This window comes from Rhinichthys klamathensis, unplaced genomic scaffold (assembly GCF_029890125.1).
Source record: "Rhinichthys klamathensis goyatoka isolate OS25496 unplaced genomic scaffold, OSU_Roscu_1.1 h1tg000191l_1, whole genome shotgun sequence".
Taxonomy (NCBI): Eukaryota; Metazoa; Chordata; class Actinopteri; order Cypriniformes; family Leuciscidae; genus Rhinichthys; species Rhinichthys klamathensis.
The window spans coordinates 10,252,024-10,277,447 of NW_026606717.1; the positions used below are offsets into that span (position 1 = coordinate 10,252,024).

Here is a 25,424-nt window from a genome sequence, read left to right on the forward strand (position 1 = left end):
AAACAAGACAGTTGCAAGCCTTTAATTAGAGTTATGTAAAGCTTTTGATGGGACAGTTAGGTCCTAGAGATGTGGTGACAACAGCTGCGCAGAGGGGGCCCAATGTGATTTTTTTGTCATGGGGCCCAAAATTCCTGGCGGCGCCCCTGCTAATATATATATATATATATATATATATATATATATATATATATATACAGTATATACACACAAGGACCAAGGAACATGGCCAGAAACACGCAAAAACAGAACATACTGTATATGGTCAGCAGAACAGGACCATTAGGTAACATCTATAGGTCAGGGGAACGTGACCGCCAAATAACATGCATTCCTCAGATGACCTTATAACATGTTGATATCCCTCATGTTGAAACCCTTGTGGTTTGTATGGATATTTGGAGTCCAGTAACAAAATTTCTTGTTGTTGTGTTCTCAAAACCTATAGAGAACATGCACACTTTGATGAAAAGTAGATAACTTATAGTGACAATAGAACAATGACCTAGCAGACTAACACTCCCAAATTTAGTGAACTCTAACCAAACATTACATTGTTAGAATTCAAAATATAAGATTAACATTTTAATATTATTTCATTGTCTATGGATTAAATCCTGTGTACATGTTAACCAGTCACCAACTGTGTCAAGTATAGATTAAGGCTCAATCACAATTCACCCCTTGGCCCTACCCCTTGTTTTCGAGTGTACCCCTTGGCCCTTAAAACAGAGTTACAAGGGCCAAGGGGTTGAAATATTCCCCTACGAAATGGAACAACCCTTCATGAACCCGATACGTCATCAGTCGTCGGCGATGGCTCTGCCGTTACGGAGTTTTTATAGGATTTCTCCATGACAACGACTGACAATCAGCGCAGCTGCTCTTAACTTTGAGGAAATCAAATCCTATAATCAAAAGGATGATTATAACATTCCTTCCTCGAAATGTATGTCTTTTCTGATTCGGAAAGGTAATTTATTATACAATTTCTTGATTTAAATGACTATATTATTATTATAAGAGTAAATAAAGTGCATGTGGTGTCATCTGGGGCTAAATTTAAATGTTTAACCGTTTGTGAAGCCATCTCGCCGGTGATTTGCGATGCATTCTGTGAACTTTCTCGTAACCCTCCGTTTGGAGTGTGCCTCTGAAAAATCTCCGTTTCGAGGGCTATGTAGCCCTACCCCTTCGCCCTACCAAGAATCGGGACACCCTACCCCTAGACGTGAATGCGCAAAACAGAGGGGTAGGGGTAGGGGCAAGGGGTGAATTGGGATTGAGCCTAAATCCTTGCCCAGTTGACAAGGGCTGTGGGCAGAGCATTTCAAAATTCCATATATAAAGCACCAGGAAAGTGATATTATCAATTAATGATGTGTTGATATGAAACACAGGCCAATAGCATATTAAACCTATGTTTATCCTCATGGCTAGTAATATACACAATAGGAACTAAGTTTGCATAACTTACACACAGCGTGTAGTGCCCAGGGGTCCACAATGGAATAATCAAGGCATCTTTCATGTGCGAATTCACCTAATTACAAGAGGCAAAAAAATTGTACTGTCATGTACTAAAAGGATGATGGTGGTTAAATACTGGTCAACACTTTTGTTGATGTAACTGAAATCCTTACATGTCATCCTTACTTCTACTTTAATTTAGCATACAGACGACATACATAGTTGCTAGAGCAAACAGGACTCAGTGATTTGCCCAAGTGTCACCCTGTTTGCAAAACCTATGTGTCCCAATAAAGTAGCAAACTGACATTCACAGTCTGATTTCACGAAAACTGTTTCTTACCGTAAAACTGGAAAGGGGAGATTGATTAATGGGTGGGAGCCAAGTTGGAGGAACATAGAGATCAATGATGAAAACGTCTTTTCCCTGCAAAATGTCAATCATTCCAATAAGATAAATGCCTTGAAATTTATTTTTTTTCCCCTCCAAATTTACATTAAATATAACATCGAACCTGCAACTGTAGAATCTCTCTGAGGATCCTAAAACATCCATTTCCGACCTATAAATGAAATATATTATTTATACTAATCATTCATATAAGTGTATTTGCTGCAAGTACTCATTGTGTGTTACCAACCGTGGATTCCAATTCTTTTTTCAGGCCGAGGGTTTGAAAGTCTGATCTGGTGATGCATGTTACTCCATTTTTCACAATCAGCTCATTCCCGGGCTTACTCTGATCCAGGACATAGTTTATCTGAAATTTTTGAAAGAAAACACTAAAATTATGCATGACAAAATAATGCAAAACAAAGATTGTGAGATACATATGAAAAGGTGTTCGATATAAAGTCCATGTGTACCAACTGCTCCTGAAGAGGATGATGTCCCAGAGTCCAGCATGATCGAGAAGGCTTGAGGTTTACTGGTAGAATCAACTCTTGACAGTGCTCACCACATTGGTTTTCAGGTTCTGTTGCTGAAATTAGATAAATGTTGTTGAAGACATTGTTAACTCATTTGATTGAGTATACATTTATCAGTGTACATTAATACATACTTGATGCATGTCATTGAGTACTCAATTACAATTTAGGAACATAATGAATTTACTTTTTATAAACAAACAGTTTAACCTTGTACATAAGTTTTTCAGATAACAAAACATCTGTAAAGAACCCAATTTTGCATATGTGTGGTCTAAAAATATATATACTTTAATATATACTTATACACATACTTAGTCTCCACTTTTTAAGTATCATGTTTGTTTTTGTCTAATGTTGCAGGAACAAAAAGATAATTATTAAAATAATTAATAAAACATTTATGATATATAACAATAAATAATTTTATACATACCCTTTCCATCATGGGTGTGGCTTAAACTTAGGCTGGCCTGTTTGTTTAGACCGGTTTTTGAATTTGTTGCGGTTTTTGAATCTGTTTGTTGAGAACCTTTGAACAAAGTCAACAAATTATGATTCATAAAGAAATAGTAACACAGGCTTTATATTTGTTTGAAATGTGATAAATTCCAAGATATATTTTGTGTTTTGTGTTTCAGTGTGTGATAGGTCACACTCATGAAATGTTTTGGGTGCTACAATGTATTATGTAAACCAGTGAAGATCAATTATTCTGTATGTGTGAACCCTAATGGGCTATGAGTAATACATTGACGTGTGAAGTAACAACCGTTTTAAGTTCTGTGATTTTGCCCGGTGATATTTTCCTAATTTGTGTAATCTTTTATTATTTATGATATGTGCATTTTAAGCTACAAAACCATGAAATCAAACAGTATGTTACAACTAGAATGTAAAAACATGAGATTGCAAGTGACTTAGTGACTTACCGGTACATAGAACTGCCTGGCCATAGTCATTGAATTCAGTGTCAGTCACAAATGTCTTTCTGGCTCTTTTGATGAATTCATTGTTAGTCCTTTGATTGCGGTGGTGTACAATGCTTCTCAAAAGGAATATATTTGTTGCTGTTGCTGCATTATTCAGGAAATAATTGTTTTTCCTCATTTGCGAAAAAAAATTGTTCCACAACTTGGCTATTTATCTTCCCAGCAAGCTCAGGAACCAGAGAAATCTTCCTCAAGATGTCCCTTGGGTCTTTGGTGTTGGACTCATGAAACGTGTCGTACAACACAAAGTGGTCAAAAGATCCAGTAATAGGATGACCATTTTCATCTGGTGTTTCTTTCTTCTCATGGAGCCATGACAGATGGGAAAATATCTTGCCCTCTCTGGCCATGGAGATGTTTTCCGTAGTTGGCTCAAGCAATCTTCCCTCAAAAGGCTGAAAGGGAACAATATCTGGGGCCCTAGTCACATTTGTATGTGCAACCAAACCTCTCGCAAAATCATAAATACATATATTAGGAAGATGTTTCCATGACAGAAGTAAATCTGCATAGTCTCGTGGGCTCTCAGCTCGAATCAGGAATTTTAGGCTGTACACAACACCACAAGGGCACATTATGGCACACCAACCACCTACATGAATACAGGAGAAAAAAAACTGATGAGCAATACAAACCATGTAGACTTGAAATGCATATATTTACACTTTCCAAAACACTGACCTGATGCACCCCATATTTTCTGGAAAATCTTGTCGTAGCTGTGCCGTGTTTGCATTTCACTATGCAAGCGTGAAATGAGGTCCAGTTTTGATCCAACTGTGTCAAGACCACATTCCTTGCACAGTTTACGAACAACATCAACCTGACCAAAGTAGGATTAGGAAAATACATTTTGATGTGCCCCCAAACAAATGCACGTGAAACTAAACAAAAACATATAATTAAAATACATTATACAAAACAAATATACCTTTTGGTTCATGAGCTCCTCCATCAGTCTATCTTCTGTAACATCGTAGACTTGGGACTCTTCAGACACCTTAGCAGTCTTAATCTTTTCAAATTCTGTGTTGAGCACCTCATTGGAGGACCTTGTTTTGTGCCCAATCCAAGGAGCCCAGAAATGGTAGGAGGGCAGTACCTTGAATGGATTCTGATTATTACCTTTGGACACACAAGGTTAGTATAAATAAATATTTCAGTTTTATTTTTTATAAAGCTTGTCATTTGAATTGAAAAAAAAAAAAAAAAATTAGAACTAAATACGAAGAAATATGGGATTGAATCCACAATTACTTGACACAAATCCCCGTCCAATCATCTCCAGGGACACTGCGTTCCAAAACGCCTCAATGTTTACCAATCCTTTGAAATCCTTCGGTGTCTCTTCAATGTCACTCACTATAAGAAACACAATGAAATATAAAAAAAATGTGCACTGAATGGTTTAGATATTTGTCAAGTATGTCATATTTGCAAAAGTTACCAGCCATGGAAAAAACTCCTTTCTTGTGTAGATCCATAACAACAACAGGTGGATGGTCGCCACATGAAGCACACGAGAAGTTGTATGTGTTGTCACAGAGGGCCTCAAAATGTAGGTATGCATGAAGACGTGTCTGACGAAGGATACCTCACATCGTTAAGATTCTCCAGACTGTCAATAACTCGACTCACTGCAGAATGGGTCTAAATGACAGTAAGTAAAATATTAAAGTATAGCATAGAAATCAAATCAACAATGGTGGCGAGTCTTCCAATAACTACCTGAAGTGAACTCAAAAAGAGACACAAATTGAGACTTATCAGAACATGGTCATTGAAGTTGTATAGTTGATCTTTAAATTCTTGATATCGGTACATGGCACCACACTTGATGCACTTCTTGCAGAATGTAGATACGTCTGAAAAATATATTACATTTCAGAAAATACTTTAAATCAGACAACATACAATCACGTTCCAAAAGTAAGAATTGCAGTGAATACACCATTAGTGTCATTAATAAATTACTAATATTACCTTCTACTACGCCATTCATTGTAACAATTCTAGCTTTTGAGGTGATAAGAATTGGGTCAGAGAGTGGGGTCTTGTCATGACAGAAGGTACAGAACATCTCATCTGGAACCAGCAGTTTCGGAAAAGCGTTGTCATGGACTTGACAGCAAAGCTCTCTTGGAAGAATGGCTGGGATCTTCTTCTGTTCATAGAGGTATGTAACCATGTTTTTTAGCATTGTTCCATTTGGGGGGTAGTGTGTTCCACCATCAGGCAAGTCATCATCATTGTCTGGAGTAGTTTGGTCCACTTCAATGCAGGTTTCTGTGCTCTTTTTGCTTCTGAAGAGTTCGGGTACTTTTGAAATAGGTGCCACTTAGCAATGTACTTATGTGGACACGAACGTCGGGATTGAATGCAAGGGCAATGCAAGTTTGTTCTAGCATTATACACCACCATCACTCTTCTTAAATGTGAGTAATAAGAAACCTTTGGTTCAAACACAGAAACATAATGCTTGAAAGTAGGCACACCAACTGTGGTCTCAACAGACAAAGGGACCGATTGAGATGTTGCCAGACTTTGAAGCTTCAGGCACTCTGCCTTTCTGTCTCCTCCAAACCATTTCTTTGCAACCATCTCTGACAAAACATCTTCTTTTAGGTGCTCACTTTCAGCGGTTGATGAACAGTAGTCGACTGACCTGACATGTGAGCACTGAAAGGAGACCACCTTTGAGCGGTGCGCCAATTCATGGTTAGACTGGCATTGAGGTGATTCACAGTATACTTGTTGCGTGTTACCCCAGATCTTTCTTTTGACATGAAATGGCACACTTGATCCGTGCATGGTTTTAACCACAGCAAATATCCCATTTAGATGATCCAGGCACTGGCTTGGCAGGTGCGAGTTTGAGGTGACATCCAGTGTGTGGACACCTGAATGCTTACGTAATATGTGCTTGGACATATTATTTTTGTTCATACACATGTTGCATTTGGGGCAAATTACTGTTTGCTGTCTGTTTTTATGCTTAACAATGGTGCTGTTCCATCCTTTTCTCCGGTAAGTGGTTTTCTGACCTCTCCTTTGGTGAGTGATGTCTCAGCCTCTTTCCTGGTAAGCGCTGTTCCATCGTCATCTCCAGTGAGTGATGTCTCAGCCTCTTTCCTGGTAAGGGCTGTTCCATCGTCATCTCCAGTGAGTGATGTCTCAGCCTCTTTCCTGGTAAGCGCTGTCAGGGTATATCCTGGTAGTAATGTTTGGAGCTCTTTGCCAGGTGCTATACAATGGCTTTTACTTAAATGATTGATTAACCTATTCTTATGGGAAAAAAAAGATTTACAAACACAATGAAAGTGAGCCTGAAAGTGTGCATTTTTAGATTGCTACAATGCCAACTTCAATTTTATTTTCATGAAGATGTTTCATAAAAATAAATGTATAATAACTTTACAAAACTTTGAAGCTATTTATAACTATTTTTTTCATTATGACAATAATTGATTCTACATTTACAAGAAACTTCCAGGTGTCAGCTTTCAAGTGAGATCTTACTTGTGCTTTTAGTACAAAGGGTTCATGAACTGTATCTGTTTCAGTTTGGGTATGCCATATCTGGGGATTTTTCAAAAATGGGGTTGCAGCTTAACAGGTTAAAAATGCACAAATAACAAATAATTAGTCTAAATAATAGGCTGCATTTTGATGCCTGTGTAACAGTGTTGTCTCTGCGTTGTGTTGTGTGTTCACTCAAGACGGACACCGAATCAAGCTTTAAGATGCATTTTTTTTATTCTGTTGAATAACAAAGAACAGCGGTGATCAGTTTCAGCAATCACCCTCGTGCATTCGCAGCCATTCACTCTCTTGGCTGGCGCGAATCTAATTACTCATTTACATAAACAGTTATAAATCAACAAATTTTAAACTCATGGTCTGTACCTGTTGAATAACAACATCATGCTCACCCTCGTGAACCCTTGAATCACCCTCGTGCATTCTATAATGGAGGTGAACATTAAACTTAATATTACAATACATATAACAGTGAGACGAACACAAATCAAATAACATACATCTAAACACACGTATGACTCGGTATTAACCCATAAAATGGTTATACATTTATCACAATATGATTTACTCATGGAGCACTCACTCACCGCAGCCATTCACTCTCTTGGCTGGCGCGAATCTAATTGACCCTACCGGAACCAGTTCATCCTACTACCAGCTCTGGGCGGAGAGTGTGATTTAAAGGGGCCATACATGAAAATAAATGTAGCAAGTGGAAACACATATTTGACCCGTTACATTCCCCCCTGCTGAATTCCACTTGCTTCTGCACAGAATAGCTCCAAAATAATGACCAAAAAAAAATATTACAGACTACAAAATTACATCAGGTACATAACCTCAAGAACCATATACATTAGTAAGAGAGAGAAGAAAAAGAAAAAAAACAGTGTTCAAAATTTCATGAAATTGTCAGTTCAATTCAGTGTAGACACTATTCCCCACAGGAATTAAGGTGGAAAGAGGGGTGGCCAATCCCCTAGGCACTCTTAGACAAACATGCCCGTTACATGTTAGCTAAACAATCACAATTCCTATATTTGAACACACACAAGTTGCTCAGCAGCGAGACTTCACTCCAGTCTCAAATTAATGTATCACGATCTCTTAAAACATCAATATAAACGTTACAGTAACATTTGCATCAACCAATATAGCAAAATGTATACCAGAAAGAAGAGAAGAAAAGAAAAAGATGAGATATTCACTCAAACAACATATTCACGTTTACCCCAGAACTTTTTGCTGGTTCATTATCTCAATGAATCTCGTCACTGGTTTAAACAATCTGCCAGCTCTGGATCTCACACGACTTAGTGAACTTCCAGCAGGAAAGTTACGAACAATGATATTCGACACTGAATTGTTTTCCTCAAAACGACCAGCAATAGGCGTTGAAAGACTCAAAGAAACAGGAGCAGATATATCAATTTGCTCTGCAGCGGATTCGGGTAAACTCCTGTCCATACTCTCAACATCCTCATAACCCTCTGGTCCCAGATGGGTAGTGTTAGAGCTGTCAATCACATGATGGTCTAATTCATTAGCCTGAGTCGCATCCACAGCCTGTGTTGGTTCAAAACCATCTGCAGTTTCCTCCACATAGTCCAAGTCTGCATCATCAGAAGGGAGCTGTGATACCCACTCTCGTGTCCTGTAATTGGTAGTATCCACAGACACATCAGCAGCCTCAGAATCAACACTCTCTGAGCCACTTAGGTGGTCTTCGGACGGCTCACCTTCCAAGTCATCATCAGGAAGTGGAAGAAAGTTAACTGGCATTATAAGGTTGCGATGTACAGTCTTCACAACACCAGTACCACTGTGCTGAATTCTGTAGGTATGACTGTCTGCGTTAAGTCCAACAACAGTGTACACCGTGTCCTCCCAAAGATCAGCAAGCTTCCGTTTTCCACGGGCTCCCTTGTTGGCAAGCAAAACTCTATCACCAACATCAATTGGTCCTCCTTTGACTCTCCTATTGTACAAGTCAGCATGTCTCTTAAGCTGTTTCTTGGCAGATGCCTGTGCAACGCACATTGCCTCCTTCATATCTCTCCGAAGAGCCTGGACGTAATCGTCATAGTTCACAACATCAGGATCGTCTAGAACAGTTCCAAACACCAGGTCAATGGGCAGGCGTGGAATCCTTCCAAACATCAACAGGAAAGGAGCATACCCCGTGGTTTCGTGGATGGTACAATTAAACGCAAAAGTCAAAGATTTGAGTACTTGCGGCCATTTGTGCTTGGTCTTTGCCGGCAGAGCACGTATCATATTGCCCAGCGTCCTGTTCATCCTCTCACAAGCTCCATTCCCCATTGGATGATATGGAGTTGTCCTCGATTTTTGGACTCCAGCGATCTTCAACAGCTCCGCAATCAGGGCACTCTCAAAGTTGGCTCCTCGATCAGAGTGAATTCGGCCTGGGAAGCCATATACACAGAAATAGTTATGCCACAGTTGATGCGCCACTGCTTTGGCAGACTGATTTGGACACAAGAAGGCATTAGCCATTTTTGTGAAGTGATCTGTAACAACAAGAACATCCAGGGACCGGTTGGCAGAGTCCTCCGCTGACCAAAAGTCTATGCAGACGAGTTCAAGAGGCTCTGTCGTAATGATGTTCTGCAACGGTGCACGACCTTCCGGTTCAGGTGTCTTGCTGATCACACATCGACGACAGCACTTTACATACTCCTTCACATCCTTCTCCAGGCCAAGCCAAAAGAATCTTTGCCGAGCAAGATACAGAGTCCGCTGCTGACCTTGATGTCCTGCTTGATCGTGAATGCCTTTCAGAACCATGGTTTTCACTGCGTCAGGAACAACATACAGGTAGGTTTTTCTCTTGGTGACACCATTCTTTGACACCCTGTACAACACACCATTCTTCATCATCAGCTTTCCCCAGTGTTTCATAAGTTTCAAGACAGCTGTCGGCTCCTTCATTCGTTCTTTCCTATTTGGTCTCCGTCCTCTCTCGACAAAACAAATCATCCTGCTCAAAACATTATCTTCCTGTTGTCTTTTCATTAGATATTCATGGGACAGCACATCAACGTCTGGTGATTCAGATGGCATTATTGCTTGCGGAAGGTGAGGCAGTAACAAGGCATGAGACTTGGAATTATTACTATGCCTACATGAGTGCAGCACAGCTTCCACTTCCTGCTTTGACATTGTACCAGGTAAGGAAACTTTAACTGTATTACAGGGAACGGCCATTCCTCCCGTATCGGAAGAACTGTCAAGGGGGTGAGTAGACCAACGAAAGACATCTTGGACACAGCCTGTGTGCACAGCTGCAGTTTCAGCCAGCAATTTATCATAAGGAACTCTTGTCAGACGATGGAGTACACTAGGGTGCACAAAGGGCTCTCGGCTCAAGGCGTCAGCAACTACGTTTTTTGGACCAGGAATGTACTTAATATCAAACTGGTATGGTGCTAGTTTTGCAACCCATCTGTGTTCACAAGCATCCAATTTTGCTTTGGACAGGATATATGTTAATGGGTTGTTGTCAGTCCAAACAGTAAATTTCTGACCACTGAGCCAGTGATGGAATTTGTCACAAATTGCCCATTTCATGGCATAAAATTCTAACCTATGTGCAGGATATCTCGACTGAGCATAGGTAAGCGACTTGCTCGCAAAAGCAATAGGCCTGGCCGTCGTCCCATTGCTAGGAACCTGTGACAATACAGCTCCAAGCCCATTACTAGAAGCATCCACTGAGAGGAGGAAGGACTCATTGAAATTGGGATGAGCCAACAAGACTTGATCAAGCAAAGCCTGCCTTAATTTGTGAAACGCTCGACTGCATTCCTCAGTCCAATCCGAAGCAGACAACTCTCTCCGACACATTCGACGCTTCCGTTTTCCACGAGGAGCCTTTCTTCCAGTTGTGAGACTGAATAATGGTCTGGCAATGGCCGAACAGTCTTCAATAAACTGCTGGTAAAACACTACCATACCCAGAAAAGACCTTATTTTCTGCTGGCAGGGGACATTGGTACCCTCAACCATGAGATCATCCTCAGTGACAGAAGCAATGGCTGTGACTTTTTCTGGATCGGTAGCAATACCGTCCGCACTGATGATGTGACCTAAAAATTTAACAGAACTCCGCAAGAGGTGACATTTCTTCGGAGCAAGCTTAAGATTGTGAGTCTTCAAACGTTTAAACACCATTTCCAGGCGCTCCAACGCCAGCTCTTCGTTGGGTGCAAACACCAGGACGTCATCCAGATAACATAATAGGCTGTTGAAATTCTGATCCCCGAATATCGTCAACATCATCCGCATGAAAGTGGCCGGACTGTTACACAGGCCCTGCGTTAAACGATTATATTCGTATAACCCAAAAGGTGATGTAAATGCTGGGTATTTCCGGTCATCTTCATGAACTTCCACATTATAGTAGCCAGATGTGAGGTCCATGGTTGAAAAATAGGCATTTCCACCCAACGCAGCAAGAGCATCTGCTTGATGGGGGAGGGGATGCGCGTCTTTGATCGTGCGAGCATTTATCCAACGAAAGTCTGTGCATATTCTCAAATCTCCTGACTTTTTCCAGACTAGAACAAGAGGTGATGCAAACTCGCTACTAGATTTTCGTATGATCTCACGTTCTTCCATCTCATTCAAAGCCTGCCGAAGTTTGTCATATTGATTCGGAGCAAGGCGTCGATATGGCAACCGAAAGGCCTTGTCGTCACTCAGGCGGATACGATGAACAAAGCCGGTTGCCTTTCCACAGTCCAACTTGTGTCTGGAAAAGATAGAATGATACTGAGAGATAAGCTGCACCAGTTTTACTTTGCAGTCTGCAGACACATCACAAGACTCCACATCCAAGTCAGCTAAGCCCAAGTCGTGTAAGACTGCCGTGTCATCAGCAGAACAGGAGACGTTAGGCCCAGATTTGACTGGTAAACTTTGAACATCTGTTACACTCATCTTATCTTGCCTGTCAGTTAAGACATCAGCTGTTCTCTGAACTTTTTGCTCTAAATCAAATGTGGAACCATCAGCAAACTCAGAGCAGTCAAAATCCTGCAAGGCCATGCAAGGAAAAGCATCAGCAAGCGTAGAATTACTTTTCAAAGTCACTGCTTTGTCTGAAGGGTTTATCACTTTAAGGGGAACCCATCCATCTTCACGAATCAAAGCTACTGTTTTTCCAACCAGCACTGTCCTTGGCCTTGATTTTACTCTACTGGGCTCTAAAATGACAGCACTGCCAGCTGAGATGTCATGAGTGCTTTGCAGTTTACCCCAAACTAAGTTTTCAGTCATGGGTTCGAGTGACACTGCCTTTTTGATCTTTACTGATCCCACTAAGTCGGGGACAGTGCCATTCTTCCACCTCTCCACATTGGCTAGAAGATCAAGAAACTTGTTTTGCTCATTGATATCACACTCACGTTCAGACGCACTTATTAGTAACTCCGAAGAACTTCTCAGCTGAAGAATCAAATGTTTCAAGAGGTTACTGCCAAGAATTAGATCATCACCCTGGCCTTTGACTACTAAAGTTGGAACAGTGACATGACAGCCGTACACATTCATATCTAGCTCGCACACTCCTAGTGGGTTTGTTCTGGTGCCTCCACATCCCACCAAAACAACATCTGTTGGAGCAAGTGAAAGGTCTGACAACACACCAGTACTCAGCAATTGAGGTAAGATCTTGGAGCTCATGGTGCAAGCCATTGACCCAGTGTCAAGCATTGCTTTTGCCTCTACTTTTCCACCAATAATCACTGAAGTGTAGAAGAGATCATCATATAGCTGAAGTTTCTGAGTATTTTGCAAGACAACTGTACATTGAGAACTATACTCTTCACATACACTTTTATATACAGATTCCAGGTCGTAATCCAACAACGATGGGGGGTCATCATTTGGCCTTGCACTCACCCCCTCCACATGCAGGCCTAGTCGTTTCCCGAACGTTGAACAGCATCTGGCTCAGGCATCACATTAGCAGTGCAGGCTTTGACTTTAGGACACTCAGCACGTGCATGTCCTGCTTTGTAACAAAGAAAACACAGATGATTTGCTCTGCAGTGAAAATTGGTGGTGTGGCCAAAATCTCCACACACCTCACACGGTAGGGTAGGCCTCCCTCTGTTTCTCTGTGGCCTATACACATGCCGCTCTGTGCCAGCCTGACGATTTGACTGCCCATGCTCCAAGACACGTTCCAACATTGCCAAGATTCGCTCCATGGCTTCAACAGGTTCTTTAGGCTGAGCTTGACATACAACGGAGTCAGGTTTAACAGTTTTGTGAACCTTTGATTCATGAGGCTGGACAGCAACCTCCTGTTTCAAAAGAGTAATGGCAGGGGGCGCTCTAGAAACAGAGCCACATCGTCTCTCTCTGCCATACTCCTCCAAACGTGCGTGTACATCAGCCGCAGTCCATTGCTCCACAGGTCTGCATTTAAATATAAGGGAAAGCTCAGGGTCAGGACAATGTCTGATAAACATTACAGTGAGCTCTTGGGATAGATTGTCAATCTTCTTGTCCTGTCTCTTTAGACAGTCCTCAGCCATATCCATGGCCCTATTCAGCCTCAGCCAATAATCAAAGGGATCCTCACCAGCGTGTGGAAGTGTGCCGTAAAAATCAGCTAATGGCATGCTAGAAAAAGCTGTGTCACTGAAATGTTGTTTTAACAAATCAAAAATAGGACTCGGGCCTTTGCTCAAATCAATGGAAGGGTTACTACGCAAGCCCACCCTCACAACTTCACGAGCCCGCCCCAAAAGCCTACTAATGACTTCATCAGCTTGTTCTTCGATTGGCGTCCCTATTTTGCGCAAATATGACAGCACTATTGCTTCCCACTCATGTATAGTATATGGCTCAGCCCGATCACCCCTGAAACAAACAGGTTCCTTGATTTCAGATTTTAGAACTCTGCTCAAAACAGATGAGTCTGCACTACTTGAACTGCACACTTTAGACTCTAAACAGGAAGCGATGCTCTCCCCAATAGAGCGTCCCATTCGTTCTACCATCCCCACTATTAATTCCATTGACTCATCCCCTCTCAAACTGGGTTGTTTCAGTCCACTTTCACTGAACTTGGGAGGTTGAAGACTTGAAGTGTCATTTATATCTTGTACAGCCTCTAAGGCAGACATTGGAGTAGATGTGACAGGAGTATAATCAAGTCTGCCTCTCCCAACTGATGGCATAGGAGAAAACATGAACAGACCTCTACCTCTTCCAAAACTGTTGTCTGAATCCATATCATATATTGACAGTAGCAATGAAGAATAATATATATATATATATTACTAAAAAAAGTGTTTTGTTGTTTCAAAACTTCAGAAAAGCACTTTCAGAAAAAGAAAAAAAAATTCAAGAGTTCAAAGTCCAGTCAAAATGAATTTGCTAATTATCAGTCTCCCCATTAATATTTTCCAATAAACCTCAGTCATCAGGGGAAAACAAGTTTTTGCTTTCTTTTCTTAAATATTCACAAAAAAAAATATAATCTTCAAAGTTCAATCTTCAACGGTTATTATTGCAAAATAAGTCGATGTTGCTTTCAAATGGATACCACAATACCAGAACTTTGTTGCTCTCAGCAGTGAAACGTGTTCCTTTACTCCTCCTTGTGGACAAAACCGGTATTGCACCAAACAGCTTCGGCGCGAAAACTCTCGTCACCCACGGCACGAACTTCTCCGGAAATCTCCGATCACTCGTTCACCACGCTGCTTCCAGAGTCACGGTCACGGCACCATTGTAACAGTGTTGTCTCTGCGTTGTGTTGTGTGTTCACTCAAGACGGACACCGAATCAAGCTTTAAGATGCATTTTTTTTATTCTGTTGAATAACAAAGAACAGCGGTGATCAGTTTCAGCAATCACCCTCGTGCATTCGCAGCCATTCACTCTCTTGGCTGGCGCGAATCTAATTACTCATTTACATAAACAGTTATAAATCAACAAATTTTAAACTCATGGTCTGTACCTGTTGAATAACAAAGAACAGCGGTGATCAGTTTCAGCAATCACCCTCGTGCATTCTATAATGGAGGTGAACATTAAACTTAATATTACAATACATATAACAGTGAGACGAACACAAATCAAATAACATACATCTAAACACACGTATGACTCGGCATTAACCCATAAAATGGTTATACATTTATCACAATATGATTTACTCATGGAGCACTCACTCACCGCAGCCATTCACTCTCTTGGCTGGCGCGAATCTAATTGACCCTACCGGAACCAGTTCATCCTACTACCAGCTCTGGGCGGAGAGTGTGATTTAAAGGGGCCATACATGAAAATAAATGTAGCAAGTGGAAACACATATTTGACCCGTTACACCTGCATTTTGACCACACCAAAGCAGCTAACGTTAAGTTAATGCATTAGCATTAACACTGTCACTGGCATATGATGGGATTCACTAAAGTACAGGGGTTTCAGTACCGCGACGCACAGGGGGCGTATCCGAGGGTGTGGCCGTCACACCCCTTTCAAAAAATTTTTTTTATAATTTGCAGGTCACCGCACATGCGCAGAGTGTAATGCCTTCTTCCCGCGCACTTTTCAAATTAGATACAGAACTGATGGATGATGAAGAGCAGACGGGTACATTAAACAGCCATGGACAATCAAGGACAGAGCAGCGAATTCGGTAACTGTTTTTGAGGTTGTGTTATGATCAAGAGGCAAACGGTTTTGTAAAAGATGCGGTAGGATTCACGTCGTTTCACGTGAGATAACGTTAACGTTGTCATGTTTCATGACAGATTCCTGTCCTAACTGTACATGTGCATCAGATACCTGTGTGTGTTTACAGGGGTTTCATGACAGATTCCTGCCCTAACTGTACATGTGCATCAGATACCTGTGTGTGTTTACAGGGGTTTCATGTGAGATTCCTGTCCTAACTGTACATGTGCATCAGATACCTGTGTGTGTTTACAGGGGTTTCATGACAGATTCCTGTCCTAACTGTACATGTGCATCAGATACCTGTGTGTGTTTACAGGGGTTTCATGACAGATTCCTGCCCTAACTGTACATGTGCATCAGATACCTGTGTGTGTTTACAGGGGTTTCATGACAGATTCCTGTCCTAACTGTACATGTGCATCAGACACCTGTGTGTGTTTACAGGGGTTTCATGGCAGATTCCTGCCCTAACTGTACATGTGCATCAGATACCTGTGTGTGTTTACAGGGGTTTCATGACAGATTCCTGTCCTAACTGTACATGTGCATCAGATACCTGTGTGTGTTTACAGGGGTTTCATGACAGATTCCTGCCCTAACTGTACATGTGCATCAGATACCTGTGTGTGTTTACAGGGGTTTCATGACAGATTCCTGTCCTAACTTTACATGTGCATCAGATACCTGTGTGTGTTTACAGGGGTTTCATGACAGATTCCTGTCCTAACTGTACATGTGCATCAGATACACACAAAAAACTCCTGGGTCAAAAATAACCCATAATGGGTTATTTTTGACCCAACTCCTGGGTTAAAAAGGGACCAACTAATTTATGGGTTATTTCAACCCAGAAAATTGGGTTATTCTTTTTGACCCAACTTCTGGGTTAAATACCTGACCCAAATTTTGGGTTAAAAAACCCAACATTGTAGTTAATATAACCCAACTTCTGGGTCAAAAGAAAACCCCCAATATCTGGGTTTAAATAACCCAGAAATTAGTTGGTCCCTTTTCAACCCAGGAGTTGGGTCAGAAATAACCTAACTTGGGTTACTATGCCAGTATGCCAATAAAACTTTGTTTTAAATTATATTACACACTTCAAGCACTTTTACATTTTTATTGCATTAAATTAAACTATAAATATATTTTTAAAAAACACACACACAAATGGACATATTTATTTTCCTATTTATTTTAGGTCAGACTGTAATAACAATATTAGAAAGAAAAAATAGAAAAATAAACAACTCTCAAAACATTTGACAACATTCAATAACTGGATTGAACCTAAGGCTTAAAGGACAAGTTCGGTATTTTACACTTAAAGCCTTGTTTTCAGAGTTTCTGATGAAATAAAACGGTTAAGATTGAAATTTGGACACATGCTGCTGGCCCGAGAATTTCCGTTTTCTGTGGTAGCACAAATCTCAATGTTCCGGCCGTGAACATTAATTTTCTCGTGTTTATAAAATTTACGTTACTGATATAGTAACAACTTGTAAAGCTTTGTAGCTATGAGATATTCATTTCATTGACTTGTAAATGAGCACTTCAGGATCAATCAAGAATATGGTTTTAATAATTGAAACTACGGATACAGAATTCTACATTTGAACACAGGATGCATGTATGTACAGTTAAACAGTAACACTAACGAGACAGACGAATAACAAACAGGAGTGAGAGAGAGAGAGGTTGCGAGAGAGAAAGAGTGGAAGGGAGAGAGAGAGAGAGAGAGAGTAAGAAGATGAGAGATCTTCTGGTTTGGCAAAATTCATCACAGACAGAACCTTTTGAGACAACAAGAATCACAGATCTTAAACCTCGAAAGAATGGTAAACGGTTACTTGCACAGGTAAAGCTCTTTTGTGGTTGATGTGAAGAAAGCGTGTGTGTCTCTCTCTGTCCTCGTGTCACGAGTTCGGGTTCGTCCAGCGAGCGCGGCGTGTTTGAATGTCCTTGTAGGTGAAGCTTGCCAGTCTGGCTGTGTTCATTTTCTTCGCGAGAAGACATGAACAGAGGAGACTTCGAAAAAGATAAAATAAACTTGAAGAAAAAAAAAAAGAGAAACGATGGATCATCACACTAAGGCGATGTCCAGACGCACGAGGAGTCACATGATGAAGCATCGAAGAGAGCGTTCAGGAAGAGAGTTTCAGGAAGAGTTTCAGAAGCGTTTTCAGAAGGGAAAAAGGGAAGCTCGGCGCGTCTCTTTAAGGACACTTAGGTTCACGCCCCTTCTGGCATGAAGGCACCAATCAGCTGGGAGAAAAGTGCCCGCGGAAGATTCCTCTTTGTCTTGTCAGGATCATTTATGATGGTATAACATTTTGTCATTCCTACCCAGAAAGATTGTACAAACCGGACAATAGATTTTACAGTAATATCCTATGTATGACTGGTTCAGTCAAAACAAGACGGTCAAACAGCTACCAGACATGGCAGGTAAAAGTAGAAGAACATAGAGTTACATTCATATGCAGAATTACAAGCATTTTAAAGTTTGCTTAACACACAATAAAATTGTCAGTACTTCCAGTATGGCATGTGACGACATCTAAGCACAAAAATGAATACATTTAAAACATGTAGAGGTACTTTTCTCTGAAAAGTTCCATGGCTGGTGTTTGTGTGTTAATGTGTTGGAACATTCTTTTGATGAACTCTTAGACTTCAGAGCTATACACTAGCAAACCACACTTCTTATTATAAAGCAAAGCTAATAAGATATGCATGCATACAGGAAGGTTGGATACAATTTCTGTGTTATATACATTTATATACACATTATAGGACATTTGTGTGTGTGTGTGCATTAATGCATACCTGCCAACTTTTGAGTTTTGCTCGGCGTGAGATTTGTTGACGGGGGGGGGGGGGGGGGGGGTAGAGACGAGTGAGATTTGTTGACGGGGGGGGGGTCTCGCTCGCGCAAGGTCTCTCGCTCGCTCTACGCGGTTTGGAGCACAATCTCTGTCTCGCATGCACGCTCGCTCTAGATAACGGGAGATTTTTAACGAATTTGCGGTATAACTAGTCGATCACGAGTGGCTCAACAGGTAGATATATAGATAAACTCATCTTCCAGGCATTTGACCGCCCGGGTTGACACTTCAGCGTGAGAAATCGGGAGTGTGGCGTGTGAGCGTGTGAAACCAATCAAATGCGGGTGTCTCACGGCCAATGCGTGAGAGTTGGCAGCTATGTTAATGTGTGATTGTCCTTCAGCGTTCAGGCAGCTTTGTGGACTCTTTCTGTGGGGGGGGGGGGGGGGGGGGGGGTCAGGATGCGTGTCCCGTGAGACGGCGAGGTTTGAATGGTTGACCATTTGTTGAAGACAACGCTGGCTTGTTCCAAATGTGTCATGTGTTAGGGAGACTCCTAGCCATAGTGGCACCAATCTGGTCAACATGCCCAAAGGGGGTCGTATACAGAATCCCCCTTTGTTTACTCACGAAGAACTGACCTTTGTTTGCAAATCGGGATTCGCTAATTTAGATACATCTGTCCGGATACCCTGTCAGAGTCGCTACAACTTACACAGTTCTCAATGCTTCGGTTTGCATGTAGGGACCCTCATTATGCTACCATGTTAGTGTGAGGCTATTTTGAGCCTTGTTAGTGGTATTAACTAACGATTTCTTTTTACTTGTATTCGATGCCCCATATACAAGCGTTATAAGCTAATCAGTTTTTAGAGATAAAACTCTTTACATTCAATTATCATGAAAACAAATCCCAAAGAACGGTCGACTCGGTAACCATGTGTTAATTACCTCTAGGTTCATTTTTCGCCGTAATTCTCCTTTAAAGTCTTCAAACATTGGTTGTGTCTCTGGAGAGCTTCAGGAATTTAAGCCTGGGACAAACTTTGGGGACAAGATTTTTGATAGTGTCCTCATCTAAGAGAAGAAATGCCTCCTCATCTATGGAGATGTCTTCATCTGAAAGACAGAAAACAAGACAACATGAGTATTATTAATAAGTCGAGACAGTTGTGAACCACTCACCAGACACTCTTTGATTATAAGGCTAAAAAATAATCACTTTTAAGTAGAGATGCACCGATTGATCGGCTGGTGACCGGAATCGGCCGATTTTCACGTGATCGGCCATGATCGGCGACATATGTCGGTCAGTCTGACATATGCCGATTTTATGCCGGTCAAATGCTCTCGGGCGCCGCATGATTAACATCGCGCAACATCAGCATCACGTGCACACGGAACACACATGTAGGAAACCTCGTGAATTACGACCGTTTCACACCGCAAGCGTGAGCAGCGGGGTTTTTTTCTCTTCGGCGTATGTTAATCAATGAGTGCATTCACACCGGGAGCCGGAGCAGCGCGTGAGCGTCGAGCAGGAGCGTCGCGTGAACAACAGTGAAGCGCGGGTTTCGGCGCCGAGTCTATTCTGCTCGCGCTCAATTAAAGTGAAAGCATACTTTTGATGGACAAAATAAATATGATTTCACCCCAAAAGTGCCCAAAATGCACAGAATTTGCACGTCTGGTGTGTTTTACGTAACAAGAACTGAAGTAGCCAGGCTATGTCAGAAAAGAAAATTAAGACTCAAAAATATTTATAGAAAATAACTTGTTTTTATTCCCAATCATTTCCTTGCACATGCTCCACTTGTCCTGTTTAGCCTGGCTGGACATGTGTCAGAGAGAAAAACTGTTTGAGAAATATAACTTGCCATTGATGTACAAGTGATTGCAATAGGCCTGTGTGTGTGTGTGTGTGTGTGTGTGTGTGTGTGTGTGTGTGTGTGTGTGTGTGTGTGTGTGTGTGTGTGTGTGTGTGTGTGTGTGTGTGTGTGTTGAGAAATATATACTGCAAGGGTAGGCTATATTTATTTGATTTTTATTTGTTATTTATATATTATTTTATTGCCATTACCTGTTTTCATACAAAAGTTTAGTTTGCTAAATATATCAATTTTTTTTAGTTGGATATTGGATGTGAAAAGAAAGAAATGCTTCTTTCATAACACTGCACTTTAGATGTGTGTGGATTTCCCACACCAGGAGTAATTTATATAGTTCTATTTTATAGCGATTATCTGTTAAAAAAAAATTCTATGCAAAATGTTCTATTAAAGAGAAGATAGAAAATAAATATTTGTGGGCTGTAAAGTGGTTTAAAAAAAGGAAATAGGAATCGGCTAAAATCGGTATCGGCAGGTCAAACTCAAGAAAAATCGGAAATCGGAATCGGCCTAGAAAATTGTAATCGGTGCATCTCTACTTTTAAGGGAATGTTGTGTTGTTGTTTTTTAACGTGGCCCAATTTCCTAGTTAACTAATGTGGTTATTTTGCAGCATTACCCATTTAGTGTGAATGACAGTCTATACTACTGTCCATCTTTTCTTTCATTAACAAGTGTAATGACATTAATGGTGAATATCTGGCCTATTCTTATGCATAACAGCTTAAAGACAAGGCACAAGTATTTTTTTTAACTATAAGGGTTATATAGATATGCATACTCCACTGTCAAAGAAGTTGTGACTTTCACAGAATCTTGCACCGACACATTTAAGCCCAATTAAAGACATGTTTTTAGGTATAGAGAGATGATATAAGGGCAGTAAGAGTAAAATTCTCTATCAGCTCAGACAGCCGCCACTCAGTTAGCATATCAGCGACAAAGCTGTCCATTTAAAATGACCTGGAGAAAACATAGTAATATAGAGGTTAGCAACAATTCGAAGACTTGACCCGCTTCTTTAATCTGTTAGGCTGCAACCCCACTTTTGAAAAATCCCCAGAAATGGCATACCCAAACTGAAACAGATACAGTTCATGAACCCTTTGTACTAAAAGCATAAAATATGCTTTTCTTTTGTCTGCATTATAATTACTAACGACTGGCTGTTTTAAATAACCTTCTGTGATCTGATTTGGCTTCAGATAAAAAAATCAGACAAACAATATATTATTTTATAGTATTCTGCACAAATACTATAATAGTCTATATCCATTAGCATTAAATTATAAATATAATCTTCTATTATTATGAAAATACCTGGCATGGCTCGAAGAACACAGGTCAATCAAATATCATTGCAATCATGTTTATTGTCTTCACAACGTCTTTATATGCAAGTTACAGCGATCTCTGTTAGCTTTCTTTATGTCAGGGACGTCCTGGAATGTCACATGATTATGACTTCTTCGTGTGTAACATATGGACTACATGTGCATATGGCGCCCTCAGGCTGCTCTTATGGATTGAAAACACAGCATCAGAGTATCCAGTGCTCATAATTATTACATCGACACATTTGGGTATAAATTCAATAAATATTATTCCTGTCTATAGAACTCTGATGTAAACCCATGAGAATCTATCAATATTTCTCAAAATCTGCTAATTTTTTAGCTAAGCCCTGAGGCACGTTGTTTTGTCAAGCGCTGTGACAGCACAGGATTTTTTTTTTTTCAATGAGAGCGGCTGACGATCATAATTCATATTAAAGGTATCGACCATAGACTGTAAAAAAGATGGGCGACGCCCCTTCGCTCTTTTCCATTGGAGAGAACTGAAGCCGCCAGAGTCCCGATATGGCGCTGACATATTGGAACTTGAGTCTGCGCAGTAGCGTTTTCGGGACCAGTCATGCGCAGTCGCGAGCAGGAAGTAAAGCCGCGAAATCAAGGCCCCGCCCCCACTCTTGCTGAATCAATCGCTAGCACAGGCCCCTGCACTTTTCTTAAGTGGCCTTGTCTGCTCCGTTCCTCTCCAATGATGTCTGCTGATTGCAGTACCTCGTTAAAATAAGGTAAATACAACTACTAACCACATAATCAACATTATGAAAAAAAGTCCGTTGGTGCTTCAGTTACTACTTCGCACAGAGAACCTGTCAATCACAGCTGTCAATCATGATGTCACAGCACTGTTTTTATAGCATCAAATAACTAACTAAAAACTAATATATTTTAAAAACAAACAATTGAAATTACATCAACGTGATAGAAACAACAGTAAATGACAGAAACTATCTTTAGAAAAAAGATATGTGAAGTGTAATTTAATTATTTTTGTTGGTCTCACGTCCCGTTGAATAACATGGGGACTAGGACCGGTCACCGGGGGGCGATCGAGACGTTTTGGCTTCACTTTTGAGGGCTTGTGCGGCACGCCTGGTATCGACTATATTTTTCATAACTTCTGACACAAATTAAGACATAACTGTCAATATAAGTTTCTCCAGTGGTGGGCCGTCAGGGCCAGCAAGGCCTTCTCTGCTGGCCTAAACACTATCAGAATCACTGACTTGCACTTTAATATATTTTTTCCATGAATGAGTATTAAATTATTCCCAATAGTTCATTCTCTTAATTTTATAGCTTTTCTCTTGGTTGCGCTGCTTCCAGTAGTGTATGTTTATTTTAGCGCTTTTATCCAATCATATTTCAGCCATCATGCGTTGCCAGGGTCAAAGAAATCTGCCTTCAGGCCTTCAGAATCGACAGTGCGGGCGCCTGTAGCTTACAATGAATGGCAATGAAACCGTTGCTTTAACCAATCAGATAAGCAGTCAGATTTAATCAGCCAATCAGATTTCGATTTGACTGCAGCGGGGCCATCTAGCAGGCATACAATAACGTCAGCATTTTCACGTTCTTTGATTGGATGCTCAGAGCGCGTACTATTACTGGTAGTCAGTAGGCTATCCGCATCTGTAGCTAACTGCAAACTAAAATATATTCCTGTAGATTTATTAGTTTTTCAACCCACAAATTAATGTTTCTTTCCCTCCTCGACCCCCAGCAGGATCCAACCTACCGGAAAAAATCCCTTATTCAGCCTGAGCTTAACGCAGAGTCACGGAACACTGTTCGATCTGTCCGGGTAAAAACTGACTAATGTAAGTTATGCCACGAATGATTTTGAAGGCAAAAGTCCCGCTGATCTCAATGCTTTCGTTCAAAACTCTGTGTGAGAGAATGGGACAGCTGTAACGTTACACATCGGCAGGTTATGCGGTGACTGTGTCCACTGCTTCTGTCGAGCAGACACTCTCTAAAGCGAATTAAAACTTGTGCTAGAAATATGACGGGACTCGACTTACAGCATTAGACTCGTCATTGTTGGAACTGAAACGCACAGATAACCTGTACAACAGAGTAATTTAAGTCTTCTTGAGGAAAGAATTAAGGATGGATTTTGTGTAAAAAACAATCAGTAGTTTTGGTGAGTATTATGCTTTTTTCCCCGTGGTGAATATGATTTTCTTCTTAATTTTTCTTTTCAATGTATGATCGAAACGTAATTTTTTCAAACATCCATACTATTTTAACGTCTGAAAAGGACTATTGTAACCATTGAACGACAAGATAAGGGAGGCTCCGTGTCTGAACTTATAATCAGAACGCAAGAACAACTGTACACAAACGCACCAGCCGAACTCACGCGCTCGTTTCTCTCTACCGGCCTTTTCCAAACTCACCGCATTAACCCAATAACTGTTGGTGCAAAATAAAAACAACAATTATAGAGAGTATTTGCGCTGCTACACTATTAAAAGTTATTAATTCAGGTAGGACAGAAGGCATAGGTGTGAAATGCACGGCCCGCCACTGAGTTTCTCAGAATACAATAGTGGTCAAATACTGAAACTTGAGTCATATATGTTTAATGATGAATAGTTTGTCACGGTAATAACATTAAATCTGATAGTGTTGGGGAATTTCATTTGTCTCATACATGTCTCATACATGGGTCTGAATATAAAATGCTGTAATGTTAGAGAAAACCAGGTCTGAATGCTGTAATGCCAAGCAGAAAAACTAGGTCACAGGGCATGTGAGGATAGGGCACATAAGGACATGGACAAGAGAGTGGAAAAGTACCCAAAAGACTTGTAGCACAGATGCAGGTGTTGGGAGGCACTGGAAGAGAAACATATTGTATACAATGTAACGATGTACCACCAAGAAAAAGATACTGAAACAAGATGTCCATTGAGTAAACGACTGCTAAAAGCAAGAGGTCCATTGTGTGAAAAGAAAAACTAATACAGATGCCCATTATGTGAAAAGATACTAATACAGATGCCCATGGTGTAAAAAGATACTAATACAAACGCTAATTGAATACTAAAGATAAGAAAAAGGTATAAGACTAGAGCACTGGCCCATGAAAGATCAGATGAGTGGCCGTCATCTCACTTTGTTGAACTGCTCAATAAAGTTATTCTTCTGAGACCTGAAACTTCGACTCTGAAAGATTTCTTCTGAGACCTGAACCAGACTTTGAAGAATTGAACCAAAGATCGAGAATTTGCCACAACATATTTGGCGAGCCAGCCAGGAGTGGAGAAGGGGTCGGAGTAGCCACGGTGGGCATGCTGACAGAAGTCTCACAAAACAAAAGGCGCCAATAAAAATAAGGTAAGCAGCTTTTTGCTTATATTTTTGCTTTGTGAGGCTCCTGGTAAGCGCCTGGGTGGTAACGGCCTTAAATAAAAGACCCCACCAAAAAGAACCTAAAAGAATAAATTAAATTAAAAAGAGAAAGAGTCGAGCTTTCAGGTCCTGGAGAAGCGCATGTGTGTGAATGAGTGCATGAGTGAATGTTAAATAACCTGTAAGAAGGGCTACAGGGGGTAAAATCACAAGAAGGGCTGTGTTTTACCTGAGTGAATGTTAAATAACCTGTAAGAAGGGCTACAGGGGGTAACAATACAAGAAGGGCTGTATTTTACCTGAGTGAATGTTAAAAACCCTATAAGAAGGGCTATAGGGGGC

At 40.8% G+C, this 25,424-nt stretch overlaps 1 protein-coding gene across 1 annotated transcript; it reads right to left on the bottom strand.

Moving 5' to 3' along the window:
• Window positions 1-1,774: 1,774 nt before the first annotated feature.
• On the bottom strand, window positions 1,775-5,607 carry LOC130095561 (uncharacterized). The gene is made up of 8 exons (XM_056262320.1): window positions 4,650-5,607; window positions 4,324-4,517; window positions 4,074-4,215; window positions 2,837-2,932; window positions 2,338-2,453; window positions 2,112-2,231; window positions 1,986-2,033; window positions 1,775-1,897 (listed from the first exon to the last, which is right to left on the bottom strand). The coding sequence occupies exons 1-8, from the start codon at window positions 4,672-4,674 to the stop codon at window positions 1,781-1,783; spliced, it is 858 nt and encodes a 285-aa protein (XP_056118295.1). The 5' UTR covers window positions 4,675-5,607; the 3' UTR covers window positions 1,775-1,780.
• Window positions 5,608-25,424: the final 19,817 nt, after the last annotated feature.